Source organism: Maniola jurtina, chromosome 15 (genome assembly GCF_905333055.1).
Source record: "Maniola jurtina chromosome 15, ilManJurt1.1, whole genome shotgun sequence".
Taxonomy (NCBI): domain Eukaryota; kingdom Metazoa; phylum Arthropoda; class Insecta; order Lepidoptera; family Nymphalidae; genus Maniola; species Maniola jurtina.
This window is the reverse complement of record NC_060043.1, coordinates 4,870,189-4,892,847: the sequence shown is the minus strand read 5'-3', so window position 1 is coordinate 4,892,847 and position 22,659 is coordinate 4,870,189. Positions and strand designations below refer to the sequence as shown.

Genomic DNA, 22,659 nt, shown 5'->3' with positions numbered 1-22,659 from the left:
GTTTGTAAGTTTGTTTGTAGGAAGTAATCTCTGGAACTACTGAACCGATTTTAAAAATTCTTTCACCAATAGAAAGCTACATTCTTCCTGAGTTACATAGGCTACATTTTATTTTCAAGCACCCGTGCGAAGCCGGGGCGGGTCGCTAGTATTATTTTGACTGATTGACTGACTGATCTATCAACGCACAACTTAAACTACTGGATGTAACTGGGTTGAAATTTGGCACGCAGATAGCTATCATAACATAGACATACGCTAAAAAGAATTTTTGAAAATTCAACCCCTATGGTGGTAAAATAGAGTTTTTAAATTTGTGTAGTCCACGCAGACGAAGTCGCGGACATAAGCTAGTATGTCTATAATGTAAGCATCAGTCAGAAAATAAGGTATTATTAAAATGGAATATTTTTGACGAAAAATTCGAAAGTTCTATCAAGTTAACACATGCCACGATGCGTAGAGGTCAATTTTTAACAATAAGTGTACTATCGCAGCACTCACATATATTGACCGATTTCAATGTCGTTTTTAATGATGTTTAGTAATAGTTCCCCTTATAATTTCGTCCAGTCCATCTGTCTGTGATAGAAACCTATCACCTAGTGTAGTGAGAGATCTGCAAACGCTGCGCTTTTCGGTGCGAGATCGCCATTCAATTCATTGGGGCCTTGCGTCGATCGGTTTTTTGAACTATGTGACCCTTCCATTGCCACTTCCACTATTATTCTTTAATTTCATCATCATCATCATCATCAACCCATCGCTGGCCCACTACTGAGCACGGGTCTCCTCTCAGAATGAGAAGAGTTTTGGCCATAGCCTACTACGCTGGCCAAGTGCGGATGGACAGACTTCTCATACCTTTGAGAGCGCTATAGAGAACTCCCAGGCATGCAGGTTTCCTCATGATATTCTTCTTATTATTCTTATTTTGTTTAATGGCTTTTAGCTCACGATGTTTTCCTTCACCGTTCAAGCAAGTGATATTTAAGTTATTTAAGTTATTATCTTTAATTTACACATATTAAAATAGCCTAAATCTTGTCAGACAAGCGGGGGAAGGCACGGAGCCTAGCGAGACCAGCTCGGAGCTGGCCGATTCCAGCGACACCCCGCTGCTGTTGCGAACTATTTCCTCCGACACCGAAGCAGGCGCGACGCCACCTGTTTTAAGAAAGCTTCAGCACCAGGTCAGTTCATAATAGGCCCACTTGCACCAAACTGCTTAAACTAGTTTTTTTGTAATGGTGTCAGTTTTTGACATGTTTTTCCCAAGGTTAGTAAGAAAAGGACAGATATAGAAAAACTACTTTTAATGTGTTGGTGCACCTTAGATTATGTCAAATATTTGTAACTTACCTAATTTTTTGAGGTCCTATTATTATAATATAATAAATGTTTTTGTATAGTCGGCAATTAAATAGTTGAGTCTGATCTACGATGCCAGTGCGGGCTCGCGCAGGTATTGTTTCCACGCTTTCGTGTACTGTGTACGATGTGCACTAGTGTGTAGCACTCACACTAGTGCAGATAGTGACTGTGGGGTACGGTGTGCGGGCTGGTGTGCTCCTCTTCTCCTACGCCCCACTGAATCTAAAACATGCTGTTGCGACGCGTCTTGCAGTCAAGTTCAGGGATGACTTCTTGTTTGGCACTGGCAATACCAGTGTGTAGATTGTCTTTCAAAAATTATATATTCAATAGAATATGATGTAATATAATGTTTTAGCCTAAGATGTACCTTACCTACCTAATAGTTATTCTTTACTAGTAAAATCAGTAAAGTTTTCAGGGCAGCTAAATTAGGATATCCAGCAATTCCACTATTGGAGTGTGATGTTTAGATATGTAGTTTCATACAGTCCGTCCGTTCGTCCGCCTGTCCGTCACAGCCATTTTAAAAAGAAGCGTAGAGATGTAAAGTTGAAATTTAGCATAGTTATAGGCTTGTTACTGAGTGCAGATTTTTGTAAAAGAAAACAGCACCACCAAAATATGAAAAGAGAGAGTCGAAAGATATTTGGTTTTATCCCTCGAGTGATACCTCGTTTAATAGGTTTTGTAAAAAATATTGAAAAAAGAAAGGTAGAAAAGGATAAGGTAGGTAGCTAATATTTTAGAATGAAAGCACTATATTAAAAATACTATATATTATTTATATTTTATTTATTATATCCTCACTAACATCCATTTTATTACTAAAGTTATGGTCATTTGCTTGAAATAATTTGTCTATTGTATCTTGGAGTTGTAGTTTAAACCGATCAACAGGTTTTCTGGCCGAACATTTCTTCTCCCCTGTGATTAGGTAATACTTACAAAACTCTATTTCACAGTTATAGTTTTGACATCGCGAGTAGTAGCATATTCCATCAGAACAAAAAGAGTCGATGTTCAATTTTGTGATAAGTCCATTAGTTAAATTTGTCACATACTGTACAAAAAAGTTTTGAACATAATTCAAGATAATTTTATTTAAATCCAATGACAGAAAGTTGTATGTAGCATCATTTCTTGCTTTCGCATCTGTAAAACAAAACAAAAATTGTTATGCACATTGAAATAAATTAGTAAGGAAGGGCTAATTCAAACAACAATCATGTTTTATGAATAAATAGGTAGTAGCCTGCAATTTTTTTTTATTCGGAATGACTCGTCTTGCGCGTAGTAGTATTTACATTGGTATTTGGTTAAACAAGTATGTTATTGTTAGTTGTATTAGTAACTAGATGCTAAGTTTTATATTAATAATTGCGGTTTCGGCTGCACATATTAAAGCTTATTATATTAATGTCTGAAAAATATTAACATGAGAATGGAGTTGGATTTTACCTGGTTATTAGTATGCGATCAAATCAAACAGCCGCGATTTCTTTATCTATATTCTCATTAACCGTAGATGATAACACTGCTTCTAATTCCAACGGGCGATCTTCAGTAACCTGGACATTATCGTGTTCTGTAGATGATATTATAACTGAAGTAGCTGTTGATGTCGCAATGGGTTTCGATGTCGTTTCAATTGCAGGTTCTCGTAGCGGTTTTGAAGTTTGGGAAGATTTAGGCGTTGTTGGTTCTTCCGGCTTGACCTTCGTGTTGAAGCTCCTACATTCGCCAGTTATGTCAGTGTCATACATATTGCAAGTGATATTCATGCAACCGAATCTATCACACTTCATCGTGGTACACGTCTGATCGTTACACCATAAAGTCACATTGTACCTTCCTATTTCTACAGAGTTATATGAGTCAAACCGACTTAATCCAAACCCTTGGCCAGTTTCAAATGGTATTTCGCTATCATCAGAGCTCCACCATGAAAATGGATACGTTATCCAACCCCATAATGTGGAGCCGACACCGCGTCCCTCAGATAAGTTATCTGTAAGCGATGAAGTACATACAATATTACATTCTCGTCATCCTAAGGCACTTATCCCACCGCCGACGATTACCGAGTAAGCAGTTGAGCTGAAAACTAGAAACGAGCAACGAAAAGCGAGTGTGTTATTGGAATTGTTTTGTCGCTGTGCTATGAGCGAGTATGAGTGTGAGCGATTACTCGCGCCGGTCGCTTAGATAGACAGTTGAGATATACATTTAATCCCTGCGTAAACTATGCTAGTATTTTGACCTCATCGCTGAATATGTATTTTTACTTTGATAGCTATTTTCGCTGCGACAAACTAATGAAGAAAGAATTCTCGCCAACAGTTTGCACATTTAACGATTAATTAGGTATTAATGTACATATTTATCTCTTTCATTGACACAGGATCATATACATGTTTCTTGAGCGAGAAAATAGTCGATAGCTATAATTGCTTCCTCGTCGGCAGTGGGATAAGTGCTTTAGAATCATTTATGTAATACTATAGACGTCCTTTAATGTGATATTTAAACATAAAATTGTAGTAAAAACTTACGTGAATATGGTTTACTTAAAGATCCATGCACTACACACAAAACAAAAATAGATACGAGATTCTTAGAACTGAACATGATGCCAGGTAACTCAGCGCAACTTCCAAATAGTAAATGTTTGAATAGTCCCACCTCATTCTTATATAGTTACCTCCGCTATGTCCCTATCTCTTGGGAGATAAGGCAGTTTCGGGAATGTTTACCTAATGAGTTATGAAGAAAGATACCAGGCCAGTTTTAATTATCCCGAAATTTAATTTCTATGTTAAATTAGTTAAAGTTAACTTGATAAATATTTGAAAACTATGCGATGTAAAATTTTCTTAAAATATCAATTTATATATTAAATTGATATTTTATTCAATTTATATGTTAAATATCTTTCTTGAACCCCTTTAAAAGAGTCCGTGATCGATCAAAAATCTAGTATTAAAAGTTTCACATGTTGTTGAATTCTTATCGTTACTTTTTGTATGAACTTCGCACAAAATGCAATTCTGCGTTATGTTTGGGCAAAATACGAATCTGCAAAATTGCAGGTCGTTTTTGCAATACGTCAATGCTTTTAATCTCTTTTTTGGTTGCAAGTTATTTTCTATAAAGTTTTTTATTCCCTCCACAACATAAGTTGAATTCCATAACTTGTATTCATCTTTACTAGGGAAACTTTTGGTACTTTTAACATATTTAGCAATTTTTTTGTAACTTAAAAAATTATCTTCGCGTATATTTTTGAATATTGGGTGACCAGTATCATCGAAATCAATAATTATTTTAGGCGATGCTCTTTTTATTGAAGACCATGGGCTAAAATATATTTCGTCTTTTTTCTGAAAAAGGGTACATTATATTGACGCAAGTCTCCTGTTCGGGATGTCCCTTATTTAAAGTTCGCACATGTCTGTGCATTTAAACCTAGTCCGTTTGTCATCAACAAAAATCAGCAAAATTAATCGACAAAAATTTAAATCTATAAGCGCCTCGTCTATTACTTTAATTTTACTTTGCGGCTTAGGGCCATTTTACATAAAATTATTTTGTGTTACTCTTTGCTCGGTCAATTAATAAATACTTCAAGAATAATTTAAATCAAAACTTACTTGGACTGTTTTAGAAAATAAAAACAATAAAAGCACAATTAACATTTCTGTTGTAAAAATTTTTTTGAAAATTGCTTTCGCCGATTCCATTGTAATGGTTACAGATAAATAACACGCCAAGTTTTATCAGAGCTTTAAGAGTAGGTAAAATACTTAATGTTTATAAACACAAAACCTTTGTTTTTATGATATGGTATGTTTGATGAAAGTTACGTAACTATTATGTACTTTGACGTTTTTATGCGTTTTTCACAATTATTGGACAGTGCCCTAATGAATTTAGTTCTTTACTTATACATTTTGATCTTTGAAAATTTTTCTTTGATGCTACAAAAGTGCTACATTTAGATATAATACAGACAGTCGCCTTTCCGTACAATTTGCCCAACATTTTGTCTTTTAAAATGTCCACGATTTGAAAACCAATATTCGATGGCAAATCCATAATAGATTCCATGGCAGCAACACTGTCTGTAAAAACAAGAAAGTTTATATATATAATCCACTAGCGGCTTCGAACAGATAGCTTATTAATTTCAGTAGGGATCTCTAATTTTTTTGAAAATAATATGTAGCCTAAGTCACTCAGGAATAATGTGGCTTTCTGCTGGTTAATTTTTTTTTTCAAAATCCGTTCACTAATTCCAGAGGTTACTTCTTCCTTTCTTTATAATATTAGTGTAGATTGGCAACCTGAATTAATCCATTATTTCGTTAATAATAATAAATCTTACCTGTTTCGTTGTTCCCTGAACAGTGTCCTCTTTGATTGAATCTATTGTCTGGTGTACAAATTCTGTGGAGACATATTTTTTTAGCGCAGTTCATAGAGTGACATAAACTCTGAGAGCAAAAGGTTAAAATACCCCTAATATATTTTCCAACAAAGGACATGAAAATAGGAGCAACAGTATCCACGTCATTCCAGTCCACATCACCGAATATTGCTTGCTCCAGTGCCACAGTTCGGTTACTACGTATTTTATCGTAAGTCATGTTTAGCTTCGCCTTTTTCGTTTCTCGCTCCATGATTAAAGCAGTTATATTTTTCGATCTAACCAGAGTTACATTTTTAGTTTCAATTGGCCAATATAATAATTCAATTTCTCCCGCTATTGTTTTATTAAACTTTTTAAGATCTTTTGTTTTATTCTCAAAAGATTGTTTGAGTGTTTGAGGTATAACAGTCATAGAAGAGTTTTTCTCCAATGCTTCGCGCTTTAAGCGTAGGGGTTCAACTGTAGTTTTGTTGTCTTTCTCTACGAAATCTGTTTCTATACTATTTTCTATTTTTAACGAGTCATTTATATCATTGTTATTCTTTTTTGTTATGTTAACCATTAAATAAATGGTTTTGATAGAATCATTAAGATTTTTTAGTGGAAGCTCTGTTACTGTGTTACTAGTATTGTTAGTTATCATCTCATCATTTTGTGGTTTGGTAGTCTGCAGTTCTTCAATTCCTGTGAGCGAACTTTGAGGGTTTACAGAACTATTCTTGCTGATTCTGTTATTTTCTTCAGTAATATTGTACCCCAATGGTTGGTCTTGTTTAATACTATGAAATGTTATGACCTTCTTGCCCGTGTGTTTTTTGCTATTATTACCTACACGCGCTTTCTTTTTTTTATGTATAGTAATTTTATGCACGCCAGAATTGTCATGTTTGTTATAATTTTTTTTATGTAAATCTACAGGAATTGGAAAATTGAGGTATGTAAATGGTAGATTTACAGCTGAAATAATTTCATTTGACAGTACGCCTTCTCTTTCTGTAGTTTTCTCTTGGTTGCGATACTTTTGTATTGAACGTAAAAGGTCAGATAATATTTTAGGCAATTGGACATCAATCTTAATGCGTATATTAAGCTTGTCTTCGTGACCATTGTTTATTTTATTTTGTTGGCCATATTTTGAAGTTTTAGGAAAATTTTCTATGAGGATATTCTGATGATCATATCTATTCAAGTTTTTAGTAGGCAGCGGATCAGTCAAAATAAAACATTGTTTGCAACCACACTTGCAAGGAATTTGATTGACTGAACAATAACATGATGACATTGGTTTATTAAAGTTTGAAATGGTGGGAATCAGGTTAAGCAACGCTTTCTCGTCATTCATCTGCGTAAGAATATTAGGTATACCTTCTTTATATCCTTGTGGTCGGTCTATATATTCAGATTTGTTATCAACGTTTAGTTTTGACACAAATAAGTTAAGCGGTTCGGGGAATGCGGATTGAGCATACTTCATGTTGTTGAAGAAATTATTAGAAGCGTCATACTTATTCCGCGCACTTTGTTTCAGCTTTGTATATTTTTCACGATGTATTAGCGGGACTTTGTTTTTTCCTTTAGATTTTTCTATGTAATGTATTCTCTGCTTATGTTCTTTATCTAAGTAGTGGTTATATTCTGATAGCAAATCTTCAATATCTTCTCCACTGTCGCTACCACTGAATAGGTTTTCATTCAACTGAGTATTCTAAAAGTATCAATTAGGTTATAATATAAAGTAATTTTACAAAATGTTCCAATACAAATACAATAAAATAGACAATGTGACATTTTTAGCTTACCATATTGTTTTCGAAATCGTTTATGATATCAGCGATGTCGTTGAATATAATCGCATCGTGAATCGGAGTAAGGTCTATTTGATTTATCTCATAACCTGTAAAAGTTCAGAAAAAACCGGTCAAGTGCAAGTTGGTTTCGCACATGAAGGGTTCCGTACCATCGTACAAGAAATAACACTTAATTTTATTTTTGTGATGTAACCACACAGTTTTCAGTTTTTCTATTTATTTGTGCTGTAAGACAATGCTAGCTGCCAAATTTCATGATTCTAGGTCTCTAGGTCTACGCGAAATACCCTATAGGTTTTGATTCCCCTGATGGATCTTAACAGACAGTCAGACGGACAACCAAGAGATCCTATAACGGTCTCTTTTATCTCTGGAGATACGGAACCCTAAAAATGTATACTATTTTCGACGGTCTTTTGTTAAAATCCTTAAAGTCGTTTAGTCTGTTATCGCTTTCCTGGGTAGGTAATGTGTTTAAAATATTTAATCTGTATACCTAATTATAACTCAAAAATGTCTCTTTTTCTTTTGTTCTCAAATATTACGTATTAGATTTACTTACTGTCGAATTGCGCTTTGGCAAAGGTTGAGTAGAAAATGCAAACGCAAATAAAAGACAGCCACATGACTTATGCTGTCTCTAAGTTTCTCACCATACGAAATGCGGCTTTGAAATGAACACTAATTGTTTAAATTGTTTAAATGTAGTTAGGTATGTTTATAAACCATGGCTTAATAATTCACAATAACGCGATTGCTCGTTAATTGTTATGAAATCAACGGAAAATGTATTGGTGCAAAGAAAAATCCTATAAAATTGTTTTCAGATTAACTATTTACCTATTTGATAAAATCTTTGGAAACAATTTAGAAAATTCTTACTTACCTATTTATTTTTCGATTGAAATCTCTAAATAGTATAAAACTATAAAGCAGTCTGCGTTTATTTGTGTATTACAAGTTTGTGTGTGTGTAATGCATATAAGGTAGTTCTAAACTTCCGTTATATACAAGCAGGCAGTAACTTTGCGAAAGTCGGTGGTACACAAGGAACAACAAGCTTAATCTAAATAAATAAAAATAAAAGGTGACTGACTGACTGAGTGACTGATCTATCAACGGACAGGTCAAACTACTGGACTGAAGGGCTATTTGTGGTAGCGGTACATATCGCATGTTGTATATTCTACTATGCAGATTTGACTGTTTTGGCGGATTAAAGCTCGTTATTCCTTGTGTTTCTAAACTTCTTTTGCGGTTATCATCATATAGAAATTTTCACGAGAAAGATTTTGCACTCGTATATAATATACTTATAAGCGAAACCAGGGAGAAGTCAGCTAGTTTAGCAATAAAGTTTATATTTTTTCAGGAATCCAATATCAGCAACAATGCAGAGGCCGAGCGACTTACTATGCATCGATGTATCGTCACAAGCATTATAGAAAGCGAAACTGTCTATGTAGAATGTCTCTATGTTATGGAGAAGGTGAGAATGTATTTCTTTGCTAGTATCATTTTATCGCGTCGGATCGCGAGTGTTACTGTATACTTTAAAAGTTCCTACAGAAATCGAAAGTTACTTATAGAATCTTAAAACTCGTAACTGTTCTTGTTTTTTTATTTGCTTGGTACTAGTTGATGCCCGCGACTTCGTCCGCGTGGATTTAAGTTTATAAAAGTCCCTTGGTAACTCTTTGATTTTCCGGGATAAAAAGCCCATCTCACTCTCCATCCGTCGATCCGTTGCCCCGTTGTAACCTAGTTGACGGATAAACATACGAACCAATAAACCAACAAACACAATTTCGTATTTATAATATGGGTAGTAATTTTTAAGAGGTGTTTATAAGTGACCTGTATGTACATTGTACACCAATTGCCAACCCTATCGTTACACACTAAATTAAGTATGATTAAATCTACCACTATAACAATTTGAGAAAATCACTAACTTTGTACACTTTCATTGCCGATATGGTCAAAGGTTTGCTAAAAATACAGCGATTGGGAGAGTCCCTTTTCTTCGTTAAATGTTTAAACTTTTTGTTTGTTTAACAGTATATGAATGCTATCAAAGCAACACTATCCACCTCGCAACCTGTGATAACCGAAGAGGAGTTCGGTACAATATTCTACAAGATATCGGAATTACATGAATTGCATAAAAATTTTCTCGAGGGTCTAAAGAATGCCGTCGCAAGTTGGGAAGAGCCTCTATCTGTTGGCATTCATTTTAAAAAGATGGTAAGCCTTTTGTTCCTTGATATATTTCATGTACAAAAAACAAATTGAAACTTGCTTTTGTGGGGTGCTGTGGTGGATCTAGAGATCTGCGATTGTGCCTATAGGATCTCTATATCGTACCCCCACTATGGTATTTTTTTATTTGTTTTCTGTTATTTCAGAAAAATGTAAGGTTTTATTTAATTCTTTCCAGGCTGAAAACATTAACGTATACGGAGCGTTCCTCCACAACTACGGTAGAGCAACGGACGCGGTGCGACGCCGGTGCGCGAGTTCGCAACGCTTCTCGGACCTGACGCGCGAGATCGCGTGTCGCGGCCAGCCCGTGTCGCTCGACGACCTGCTGCACAAGCCTGTCGCGCGCGTACAGAAGAACGCGCTGGTCCTGCATGTGAGTTTATGATACTGTGCGCGGGTTTACTGCGCTTTCAGACGTGACGTGCGACGTCGCGTGTCGCAACCAGTCTGTTTACACAAGCCAATCAATTCTCTCCCAAACTACTGATCAAAGTCAAAGTAGCGACCACGTAGCGTAAGTCACCACCCAGTGATCCAATATCTTGACACAGAATTTTGGCAATTTAGAATTTGTGTACAACCAAATTAGCTCCAATCTCCTAATGTTTGTTTCTAGGATCTCATTAAATACACACCGGCCAGCCACCCCGACCACGCGATGTTGACGGAGGCGCTCAACATGACCCAGCATTTCCTTGACGAATTCAATATCATACAAACAAAGTCTATGTTTCCGGTAAGCGCATTGATGTAGAATAGTAGGTATAGATGACCAATCACGAACAAATTGGCATCACTCAAGTGGCCAGTTTTGCACACATTCACATCTATGTTTTTTATTACAAAATACTGAAACGAAATGTTATAATATGAACAACATCAGATTATTATAAACCTTAACACTTAAATATGAAGTTAATAACGCAAAATATATATTTTTAAGGCCTCTTGTCCTGGACACTTTTAAAAGGATTCGAAAAGGATTTCTTTAAATAAAACAAAAATATTTATTCTAAAATAAAACTTAACACCTAAGCATTTATTCTAAAAATTTGACTAATTTCAAATAAGGTCATTGCTTTTATTTTTTGGGTCGTACAAGTTTTGTAGAATCGCTGGGTAAGTGTAATAAGTTCTAAGGTAAGATCCCAAGGACATAATGGTGTCTGGCATACACGATACACATGATATTATATTCACTCAATCTTCTGATGGATTTTTTTTCGGTATGGTCAAAAACGTTTTATATTTACAGAACGCCGACCGTGCACAAAGAAGGCTCGTCAAGAATTCATTTATTGTAGAACTGTCAGATGGGCATCGAAAACTGAGGCATCTATTTCTTTTCAATGACGTTATAGCTTGCGCCAAATATAAGGTAAATATTTATTTATTTATTTATTTATTTATTTATTAGGACACCAGAAAATATGAAAAATAATATAATCATTTTTATAATGACGATCTTTTTATTTTAAAAGGTCATCTTTTTAATGATTGATTGATTATCTTTTGCAATGATTGAACTTCTTTCTTTGGATTTTTGTTAAAATGTATTTTTAGGTATATTGGTACCCAATAGAACTTGAGAGTTACCCCTCCTGCACCGTTCCACAACCGCAGGAGCCTACTCAGTTATGCGCTATACCTTCCACCTTTTATATTTTAGGCGTCCGGTAGAGATAAGTTCACATTCGAATTGAAATGGTTCATACCACTTCCGGACATAGTGGTGGTGGAGGACGAAGGCACCAATATCGCCGCGGAGAGAGAAACCTCCCCTGCTAACATAGTCGCACTCAAGTCGCAAGCCTGCACCGTACGCGACCTTATACTTGCGGAGGAAAGGGGATTGCAGGATGATAAGGTTAGTCTTAGTTTGGATAAGCAACATCAGGGGCGACGCCATATGCGAAGTTCCTCTTCTATAAAGTACCAGCCCAAACGGCCGCAAATATATAATTTTTAGATTAGTTTATGCGGTTTTTGTGTAGTTAGCGGTTTTATAAGTTTCTTTAGCGGGTTTCATTTGGGTTTTTTTTTCAAAAACATGGAGTGAGCAAACGAGGCGTTTGCGAGTTGCGGTGACGTGTAGTCGATATGCGTAAACGCCGCAAGCGTTCGGGGGCGATTATAAAGGCAACTAATTGATTCCTGTGAAAGGAGGAGAGAGGGTAAAGGGGTTATATGTTTGCGTGTGTTTGGATGTGTGTGTGATAGCGTAATAAAATATATAATTATAATTTATAATATGTGGCGTGTACAGACACTAAACTAAAATGAGGAGTATTGTGATTGAGATAGCAATACAATGATGCCGGGTATACCAATTAAGTTAAGAGATTGTATATGTCAGCAAAAACTTTTTGATACAGAAAATTAGACTGGGCGGTCGAGGTGCAGCGGAAAAGCAGCGCAAGAAACTCGCAGAGCTAGAAGGACAACTGGTACTGGCGTCGCCTAACTTGGTGTTCCGCGTGGGAGCGCGCGCGCCCGGCTCCACGGCCCTGCAGCGTCAGCACGTGTTCTTCCTCAGCTCCGAGTACGAGCGCACGCAGTGGATCGACTCCATACACGCTTTACAGGTAATAGCACAGAATACTTAGGTAATGCAGATCGACCCTGGTAACGAGCCGCCGTTTTTAGCCGACTTCAAAAAGGAGGAGGTTCTCAATAGGTCGGAATCTTTTTATATGATTACTCGAAGACGCCTGGACTTGCATTTGCACTTCTGTTATTAATAAGTAATGAAACATTTGAAGAATGGTGCAGTGCGAGTAAAATGAAGCGTCGAGTGAGCTCGCAGATTTTGTCGATGCGGCGTCTCATCATAGTGTTTTGGCCCGGCTAACTTAAATTAATTTCCACCAGGCATCTTCAGCGCCGCCCGCGGGGACGAGCACGGTATCGATGTTGGAGCTGCAGAGCTGGGTTACGGCGTGCCGCAGCTACTTACAGACCGATATGGGCTCGTATCTCTTGCGCAGTGGACGGGATGACTCCTTGCTCTTAGGGGACCTTCAGCTGCACATAGGAGGCATGACCGCGCCTTTGGATACTGCCGCAGGTGAGTTTTTACCCGGAATGTATAACTAGGCGTGTCAAAAGCTTTCGCTTTATTTCGGGTTTTACTCCATCGATTTTGGTCTACATATATCGTGTTCAACAGCGAGTCTTTTCATATGACTCGGTTAATTTATGACGTTGGCACCTATTCGGAAAGGTCTAGGGTTCGATTCCGATGACCTATCTCTAACTTTTCCGAGTTAAATATCACTTGTTTTAAAGTTTCCACACAACATAGATAGTAACTAAGTAGCATACAAATATTAATTGCACTTCCTATTCCAGATTATTACATAGTGGTAGAAGTGGATTCGTACGGCCACTACTTCCGCAAGGCCAAGTCGAAGCTAGTTTGCCGCAGCGCGCAGCCTCGCTGGAACGAGAGCTTCACGCTCGACCTCGAGGGCTCGCAGAACTTGCGCCTGCTGCTGTACGAAGACGCCGCGCGCCCCGTGCTGAGGGGGAAGTGCACGGTTAAGGTGAAAAACAGCACTACTTCTACAAGGCCAAGTCGAAACTTAAGATTCTACATTTCACCAACTTTGAAAGTATTTCAGCATTGAAACACTTCAGTGTTACAGTAAAATGGACCTTAAGTACCCAGCCAGCGCTGCAAGCGGAAACTTTGTGAAATTAAAATGAGTGGTACTAAATCACGGACTTTTACACTTTTATGAAATTAAAATGGGTGGACTCTAAATCAAGGACTTTTAGGGCCATTTCACTTTGATGTTATAATGTTTTGACTAAAATTCTATCAATGTTAGTAAGATAATCTCATACTAAGCACACTGACTGTAGTAGCCAATCCGATCTATGCAATTCGCGTCCACATGACCAATTGTTTTTATATTATAGTTATCGCGCGAGTGGGTGGGCGACAGCGTGTCGCGGACGGTATGCGTGGGCGGCGGCTCGCTGCCCCTTCGCGTGCGCGTGCTGCCGCCCGAGCGCTCCGCACGCCACGTGCCCAGCGCCAAGCCGGGCGCGCTGTTCGGCGCAAAGATCACGCACGTGGCCAAGTGAGCGAACACATCCTTGTACATAGTTGTTGAGCGAGTGGGTGGGCGTGGGCGGTGACTCGCTGCCGCATGGCTGAACAAGGCTTCAAACATAGCCGATGCACAACACTGTCGTGAGAGCCCAAGCATCACTTTCAAGACGTTTTTTAGGGTTCCGTAGTTTTGTACTGATCTCGGAGCGCATTATAAGTCTTCTGTGTATAACCATACATACCATCTGGCCGCACGTGTGTCACGCACGAACGTCTTTAAAAAGTATTACTTTCACATCTAAAGTGCTTCCAACATAATATCACATCAGATTTTTTTTTTTTATCTGGTTATTAAAGGTGGTCTAGAATAGCGTCAGTGACGCCGCGACTGAGCACCGAATAGCGTTCTCTACATTTGCAAAGTAAATTAATCCGTCGCTCTGTCTTGGCGCCACTCAATTACTCAAACGCCCGATTCGAATGTCTACCTATTAAAATGTGTAACCAATTTTTTTTAATATATTCATTGAATTTCGTGGTATGTGTTTAGACGTGAGAAGCGCAACATCCCGTTCATAATAAGCGCTTGCGTGCGCGAGGTGGAGCGGCGCGGCATCGGCGAGGTGGGCATCTACCGCGTATCCGGCAGCGCGTCCGACCTCAACCGCCTGAAGAAGAGCTTCGAGACGAGTCAGTACCTACTTCATCCACTCATTACAATGCTCCAATATTGAAATATTTACACAATTTAAAATCTCTATGCAGGTTGTAACCAGAACGCTAGCAAAAACTTTACATTATTATTAAATTACCTTAGCACAATCCAATGCCAATAACCATTTGCCTTATCTTGTAAGCGTGCAAAACTCGGGTCAATACCTCATCTACGACGCGGCATTGACTTCGAGTGGCCTTTTTACGCAACGTTCATTAACCTCTAGCGTCAGTCAGGTGTTTTTGTTTTCAGCCGATTCTGGTGTCACAGACAATAAAATCGGTGCCATTGTAAACTTTAAAGAAATACAGGATTTATGAAAAAAACAATCCTCGTAATATATAGTAATATATATAATAATGGTACAGAAAGAGCAATCCGCAAAATTGTTTGAATAAGTAGATAAATAAGTATCGTATCGAATGGGATGTGAAAAGAAATAGGAATAAATATAAGTATACAATATTAAAATTATACCAATGACAGATAAACAATTTTACTATATACAATATACATACTATTAAACGTTTATGAATACTACTACCGCTATCTATCGACAGTTCCTATTAACCCAATATATTTTTTTAGATAGACAAAGGAGTAGTCGGGTTTAAGTGTATGAAGTTTATCTTGTTTTAGATGCATATGAAGCAGAGCAGCTACTGAAAGAGGTCGACGTCCACTCGGTGACGGGCGTCCTGAAGTTGTACTTACGCGAATTGCCCGAAGCGTTATTCACTGACGCGCTGTACCCAGAGTTGTTGCGTGCGTGGGGCTCAACGCAGGTACGTACGCGTATAATTAATTTTGCACAAAGATCATTGTCACATATCGCACCGCTTAATCAAAACTCAAACAACTCAACAACCCCGTCTTTTGAGATAACCTCATATTCTGATCCCTGGCTGGATTATCTGTACAGGAATAAATTTTAGTAACTAATCTTTAAAACCTCTGTGCCAAATTTCATATAAATTGGTTAAGCAGATGGACCTTCAAGAATTCAGTGGGAACTCTTTAATAATCTTTTTATTTGAAGCAACTAGGGCTCAATTTTGTTAGTATACAGACACACTTAAAATAGAATGTTAGTACCTATTACTATAAATATTTGTGGCAAAAATTCAGAAATATTTACAAAGGTGGCCTCACCAACACTTGAACAATGTGTTTAAGCATTGGTGAGTCCATCTTGCTTGCAAATATATTCAGGATCTTTCTTTCTTCTTCTGGTTTTGGTGTCTTTGATTGTCTGGAATAAAAAGTAGCCTATGTCCGTCCCCGTGATGTAAGCTAACTTTGTACCCAGAATCGGTTAAATTGTTGGGCCGAGAAAAGCTAGCACACAGATAGACAGACAGACACACTTTCGTATTTATAATATTAGTATGGATGTTCGTCTCAGGGTGCAGGTGCGTCAGCGGATTCGGGTCCGGCGCAAACGAGGCGACACGCACTTTTGAAGTGTTACGCACAACTGCCAGATCTCAATAAGAATTGTATCGACTTCCTTCTGAACCATTTTGTAAAGTAAGTTTTTATTTCCCACCATAATAAATATTTGGTTTATTATAAATCATTAGGATTTCTGAATCAGTATGATAGTAAAAAAATACCATTTTATTTATTGTTACAAATAGAAAAGATTTTTTATTCAAATTAACTTTTACAAGTATAGTACCTACTTTTGAATTAATGCTTTTACCACTGGTTCAGTTCAAATCTCATATTACTTTGTGAAAATCCTTAAAACCAAAAGATAACTGACCCACAATAAACAATATTTACATTACTTGGACAAATTGGATATTTGACAACTTCGCGGCTTGGATGTGTGGTTTACATAATACATACTGTAATTTCACATACAACTGGTTTCATGTACAATTTAAACAGGGTGAACCAGCACGAAAGCGAGAACAAGATGTCGTTGCACAATCTAGCGACAGTGTTCGGGCCCACGTTGCTCCGACCGAGCGCTCAGGGCGGCAAGCTTCGAGCCGACCAACTCGCGGCCGGGACCGTCGACGCCATGGCTCAGGCCGGCATCCTCTACACTCTGCTGCAACAGCGGCACCTCGCGCAGCAGTTGTCGGCGCATCGCCCGCACGCCGGCAACACTCCGCAACTATTGGACTGAATCACCTCAACCCCCATTATATTGAATGTTTTCACTGCCTCCCTGACGTAGCTGCCCATCTAACGGCGGACTTTCGATTGGAGCGTTGTGGCGTCAGCGACTCCGCAACACAGCGTCAGACTAATGTACCATGCGAACATTAATCATCTGTTGCTCTGTCGCGGGCGACTGGCGCCACATACCCTCGACTCGATGTAATTCTATACGTTCTTTTGCTTTGCGTCACGTTTCACCTTGTCACGTCCACTAGAACCTAGCAAATACAAAGTGCTCAGTAGGGTTAGTATAAGATGCATCTCACCAACGTTGTTAGAATTCCAGCGTCGAAACACTATCTTTATAGAAAAACGGGACCCTAACTGCCTTGCCATGATGGTCTATTTTGTCCATACATCTGCAGCAGCCAGTGCTCCAAGCGAAATTAATATCGCTGGTATTGTATGTTCTGGAGTGGAGACTGCGTACCGGTAAGTACGACGGCAGTGTGGGACGACCTCCTGCCCGCTGGACCGATGACCTGAAGAAGGTGGCGGGGAGCGGGTGGATGCGGAAGGCGGAGGACCGTGTTTGTTCCGCGCTCTTGGAAAGGCCTATGTCCAGCTGTGGACGCATACATGGATTGGATTGGTATTGTATTTTTGCCTTTCAATTAAAAAAATCTAAGGTTCATTTTACTGACGTTATTGTGTTTCAATGCTCGAATTCTTTTAAGGTAGGTGAAATGTAAAATTTCATACACTAACCCTACAGGGGAGACAAGCACCGCAACGCTATGATGCATGCAACTATTGAACTAAACCATGGGTTACCAGATGACATAATTTTACTTGACACATCAGCAATTAAGGCCCTTTGTCTGTCCTGAATCTGACATTTTAGTCACATTATTTTTGCAATAAAAAGTTCTTAGAATAAATAAATGGTTTCACATATTTATATGAGAGTTACAATTGTATTTTCCATTGGAGGATTGTTAATTTTAAAATTTATAATGTCTATAAAAATATTATTGGTCTTTCAAAATTCTATTATATGAAACAATAAAAACTAACAACACAAATGCCCCTGAAAGCAAGTCTTAAGTATTATCTCAATAAATGACAGAAATTTTTCTTTGTAATCAGAGATTTTGTACATATCTCTGTATTTGTGTATATGGTATTTGTATTTTTGTATATATGATATTTATTTTATATCTGGTAACCCTGATTAAACCCCAAACCCACCCTCGGATTTTCCAGCTCATAAAAGCTACGATGTTTATCAGAAAAATCCCACAATATTAACTGAATGGCCCAAAACTGCCCCCGTCGTAATGTCAAGTTGATGTTACGTACATTTTATTTATTGATCGTGCATCTATTTAATATTAAGCTAAAAGATTTTTAATTTTATTTATATAAGCTCTATAAAAACTTACTTTAGTCACAAATTACAAAAATATGCCTAAAGAGTATTTATTTCAAGGTCATATTAACAAAAGAACAATGGGCAAAATAGCCTCTTCAATTTTTTTTAATAACCATAATGAAACATGTAGTTTGACCCAAAGCTTAAACTTATTTAGGAAAAGTTTTTCACAACAACCCAACCACATGCGGCTTAGCAAAGAGTCATTTTGATTAATGAGATATAAAAACCATTTTAAAACTGGTTCTAAATGGTCATTATTCTTAGTCCTAGTTTAAAAACTAAGAAAATATAACTACCAGAATATCTGTCTCCCACTCTGCACCCTCCATTCCCTTTGTACATAATATAGGTACATATGTTTATTATCTTTCTGTGTAAGCCAGATTCAGAAATAGGCGCAATGAGGACCATTTTGCCCATTACTCTTTATGCCAAAATTCAGCAAACTATTTTGGAAACAATTTTCGCCATCAAAGACTTCCGCAGTTGCCACTTAACTAGTATTTTTTCCAGTCCAGCTATTTATTGAACTGGTGATATTTTTAATCTTGTAAGAGTGTTTTTTAAGAGCAGAAAGTTGATGTATTAAGTTTTGTAATTATATTGCGATACGAGTGCAAACGTAAGATTTTTATGTTATTATTATATTATATACCACTGTGTTTGTATTATTATAAATACAATATTTAGCATGCCTTATACATTTGCAATCCACGTTAAGAAGCATTCCATTCAAAATAAAACAGACTGAATATATTCATTAGGAATTATAATTTGCACAAACCTTAGCAAGTAGAAATTGTTAATTTTTGGGCTGAAACTTATTTGCCTGACTTAATATATTAGAAGTTTAATTAGAAAAATAAACATACCTTTAGTAATGAATATTCAATTTTATTATTGAAAGTACCTTTCTTGCACATTTTTAGGTTTTATTTTCAAATGTTGATTTTAAATTTTTTTGGTAAATGAGTATGGATGACATAAGTTTTAATTAAAAGGAAATTTAAAATTTTAGTTTTATAAAGCCCTTACATATTATTTGAATTGTAATTTTTCCCATCTCAATTTAAATTTCTTGTTCTTTAATAATATTTAAAACATTCCTAAGTAAACAAGTAATTCAGAAAATTACATTTAAGATTTTTATAAGTATTTACTATTTCAAAACATAAGACAATTTGTATCACCCCATTACTATAATATATAATGTGCATTGTGTTCTTAGACTGAATATGTAAGCACTTTAATTGCAATTCATAAAGTATTAAAAGGGACCGAAATCTAAAAAAATATAAGCTTAACAATACAATGGACTGATAATAATAACATTGTAAATTATTTAATTTTCAAAAATCTTTAGTAATTATACTGTAAAATGGAATGCATCAATTAGAAAGTCAATAAAATTTTAAATAACACTGTGAATGCACTGTTTTACATATTGTAGCATTTAAATTGCTAGTCTTGCATATTAAATATTTTAGAATTATGTTTCATACCATAAATCTTTAGTTCTTTTATTTGCCTGCAATAATATTTTTGTCTGCATATAAAAGCTGATTCTAGTTTACAGCTATTATTGTTTTTACAAGTAGTTTATAATGATGTTAATTTAGTACTTAATATAAAAAACAAGCTACCAAAAACAAATGTTCTAGAACAAAGTTTTTTCTTTCAAAGTTCTAATGATTTTGTTGAATTCACTATTACTTATTCTTATTCATTTGTTAATAATAATATATTTGTCACTTAGGATAGAAAAATATCTTTTTAACTATAATTATTATTATAAATCATTATAAATAATCAAGTTTTCTTTCTCACCAAAGATCCACATTACTGTAGTGACACACTTGTAATGAATTTTTGTTGAAAATCTATAGAATTTTGACAAGAAATAGGATTGGCCAACTTTCTGACAAATATTTTTGGTATTTGTAAATTCATATTAAAAAACTATTATGCATTATTTACCGTCATTATATTATTTGGTAATGCTTTACCAGATCATAACCACAAAGTTCATTATGAACACATACATTTCTATGGGCAAAAATTGGATTTTTTTTTTATTGTTTTAGCTCTTCGATCTCACAAAGTCCACTCAGCTATACTATTGGCTGAAATTAATAATCCATCTATCTATTATTTGTTGATAACATAAATTGGTTACTTATAATCTATTTTTTAAATACAGCATTTGTAGATTACAGCAATGTTATTAGTCAAAAATTGTATGGTCTCTTTTGACAAAATAGCAACATTGCTTAGTAACTTATCAACTGATTATATTATTTACAGGTAGATTATTAATTTTAGCAGTAAGACTAAATAGATAGAATAAATATAGCTAAACAGACTTTGTGAGTCAAAATCAAACATGCTAATATAATAAAGCAACATAGTAATTTTTACAAAATAATGGTTAAGGGACATCACAGAAGATTTTTAATAGTTTAGAGTAATTTATACACTTTGGTAATAACCTGCTATTATTAAAAAAAAAAACTTAATATACCCATTGCAATGATTTACAATCATGAAGTATAATTAATTTATTATTTATACAATAGTTGTATACATTTTAAGTGGTAGTTTACATTAGATAGGCATAGTCGATCAAATTCAAATTGTATTACATTATGGATTAAAATCAAATAACAATTATCTATGGTTATAATTTTGTGCATCAATATTTGTCTATATGTATTGTATTGTGTATAAGAACACATTTTGGTTAATTGTATTTAATTTTTGTATATAAATGATACTAAATGTAGTTATAAACCTTTCACAATAAAATGTATTTTTAATACACCTTTAAAAGAAGCTTTTATTTATTTGAACATTTTATAAGACTTCTGCAATCTCTTCTGGTGGTAAGTGATGATGCAGTCTAGATGGAAACCAGCTAACCTGAATGGGTACATTTTATTTACCCATACCTGTCCCTAATTGGTTTTTAGGTGACATAATATTTCTGATATGGAAAATTGCTTGGTAGTTTTGATGGTAGATAACTAGCCACAGCTAAAGCCTGAACCAGACAGTCTATACGTATATTAATGAACCATAGTTTCTAAAAAACATCTTCATAATAGAGTTTGTACAAATCAATTAACTTAATATCTGAGGTATTCTCATAAAAATATATACCTAATGCAATTAATAATGCTACAAAGGATGCTAAAGACTTTGATTTTCTAAGTATAACCATTACTATTATAAATAAACATAAATAACAAGCTGCTCTCTTAAATGCATTGTTCAACAGATTTTTTTGATGATCCTTACTCATACATTTTCCAACCCACAAGACATAGTCAGGTTTGCAAGATGTACACTCTTTGGAGCCAGGACCTACACATGTCCTGCAACTTTTATAACAAGATTTACAGGTATAGGAGCCTGCTGTGTTAACACAAAACTCACTGGCTGTACAAAATGATTCATTCAAACATTCATTTATATCAACACATACACCTGATTCCATAGTCCACCCTGAAGCACACTGCACACAAGCGCTTGGACCATCATTGTGACACTCACTACATGCCCTGTGACATGGCTTACATGCATTCAAGGTTTTATAAAAGTTTGTAGCACATTCTTCACAATTATTTCCTGAATATCCTTTCTTGCAAATGCATGTACCATTTCCTTTTCGTGTTCCATCACCATCACATTTTCCTTTACCTCCACATATTTCATTGTTTTTATCACGAGGGCAAGGAGTGCACATTTCACCAAAATGATATACTGGGCAACAATACTGAAGATTTTCAATGCACAACCAAGTATATATATCTGCATTATCATAATTTTCTTTCAACCACCATTGTTCTAAAAGTTGTTCAGCTTTATCAGCAAGTGCATAACAGTGGTCTTTATGTATTTTTAGTTCAGAACACAGGCCTTCTTGAATTTCAACAAGTCGCATTTCACTTCGTGAGTATGATTTTAATTTCGCTTCTTCCCAAGCAGCGTCACCACCTTCATGTTTACCACGGGAAGTTCTATCAAGCCAGGTACTAAAAGAATCTGTCAAGACTTTACAGCGCAGACATTCATTTAATTTATTGGATCTCAATTTCTCAGTGTCTAGAGACCGTTTGTGGCTTAAAATGATTGGCTCCTTAAGTGTGAACACCATGTATAAAATTAGAAGCTGTGGTAAAGTATTGGTAGCCATAATGATATATTTTATAACTTTTATACCTTACTGGAAGTAACTAGGTAATGCTTTGTAATACATTACAAAATGTACTTAATTAAAGTTTACCAATAAAGTATCATTACAGTATAGAATTAACTGCTAAATTATTGTTACTGTAAACCAACTGAAAATATAATAATAAAGCTGAGTAAATAGTTGATAAAACATAACCTCTTATTTTTTGTTTTTGACATTGACAAATCTGTAAGTTGCGACTAGAGATTACATTCTCT

At 35.9% G+C, this 22,659-nt stretch overlaps 3 protein-coding genes and 1 pseudogene across 6 annotated transcripts in view; 1 reads left to right on the top strand and 3 right to left on the bottom strand.

The window, feature by feature from the left end:
* The window catches only part of LOC123872517 (active breakpoint cluster region-related protein), a 28,186-nt gene extending 7,404 nt beyond the window's left edge, over positions 1-20,782 (top strand). For all 4 annotated transcript variants that reach the window (XM_045916834.1, XM_045916833.1, XM_045916832.1 and 1 more), the window contains exons 7-21: positions 1,052-1,193; positions 8,987-9,103; positions 9,676-9,861; positions 10,055-10,252; positions 10,496-10,615; positions 11,135-11,257; positions 11,549-11,746; positions 12,255-12,464; positions 12,751-12,946; positions 13,231-13,424; positions 13,804-13,967; positions 14,490-14,629; positions 15,294-15,439; positions 16,060-16,184; positions 16,551-20,782. In XM_045916834.1, the coding sequence (XP_045772790.1) occupies positions 1,052-1,193; positions 8,987-9,103; positions 9,676-9,861; positions 10,055-10,252; positions 10,496-10,615; positions 11,135-11,257; positions 11,549-11,746; positions 12,255-12,464; positions 12,751-12,946; positions 13,231-13,424; positions 13,804-13,967; positions 14,490-14,629; positions 15,294-15,439; positions 16,060-16,184; positions 16,551-16,794 (2,503 nt within the window). In that variant the 3' untranslated portion in view covers positions 16,795-20,782. The remainder of the gene's footprint in view (positions 1-1,051; positions 1,194-8,986; positions 9,104-9,675; positions 9,862-10,054; positions 10,253-10,495; positions 10,616-11,134; positions 11,258-11,548; positions 11,747-12,254; positions 12,465-12,750; positions 12,947-13,230; positions 13,425-13,803; positions 13,968-14,489; positions 14,630-15,293; positions 15,440-16,059; positions 16,185-16,550) is intronic.
* On the bottom strand, positions 322-22,628 carry LOC123872528 (protein disulfide isomerase CRELD1-like). The gene is made up of 2 exons (XM_045916848.1): positions 21,279-22,628; positions 322-356 (listed from the first exon to the last, which is right to left on the bottom strand). The coding sequence occupies exon 1, from the start codon at positions 22,400-22,402 to the stop codon at positions 21,290-21,292; it is 1,113 nt and encodes a 370-aa protein (XP_045772804.1). The 5' UTR covers positions 22,403-22,628; the 3' UTR covers positions 322-356; positions 21,279-21,289.
* Positions 2,208-5,047, bottom strand: LOC123872531 (annotated as a pseudogene).
* LOC123872523 lies at positions 5,145-8,318 on the bottom strand. The gene is made up of 4 exons (XM_045916841.1): positions 8,177-8,318; positions 7,606-7,700; positions 5,762-7,511; positions 5,145-5,498 (listed from the first exon to the last, which is right to left on the bottom strand). The coding sequence occupies exons 1-4, from the start codon at positions 8,238-8,240 to the stop codon at positions 5,266-5,268; spliced, it is 2,142 nt and encodes a 713-aa protein (XP_045772797.1). The 5' UTR covers positions 8,241-8,318; the 3' UTR covers positions 5,145-5,265.
* Positions 22,629-22,659: the final 31 nt, after the last annotated feature.

Excerpts from the sequence above, each read along its gene's own strand:
- LOC123872523 (XM_045916841.1), bottom strand. The coding sequence starts at position 8,240 with ATGTGGCTGTCTTTTATTTGCGTTTGCATTTTCTACTCAACCTTTGCC. Across the intron at positions 7,512-7,605 it reads ACGATTTCGAAAACAATATG|AATACTCAGTTGAATGAAAA; the intron begins GTAAGCTAAAAA and ends TGATACTTTTAG. Across the intron at positions 5,499-5,761 it reads TTCAGGGAACAACGAAACAG|ACAGTGTTGCTGCCATGGAA; the intron begins GTAAGATTTATT and ends TTGTTTTTACAG.
- LOC123872528 (XM_045916848.1), bottom strand. The coding sequence starts at position 22,402 with ATGGCTACCAATACTTTACCACAGCTTCTAATTTTATACATGGTGTTC.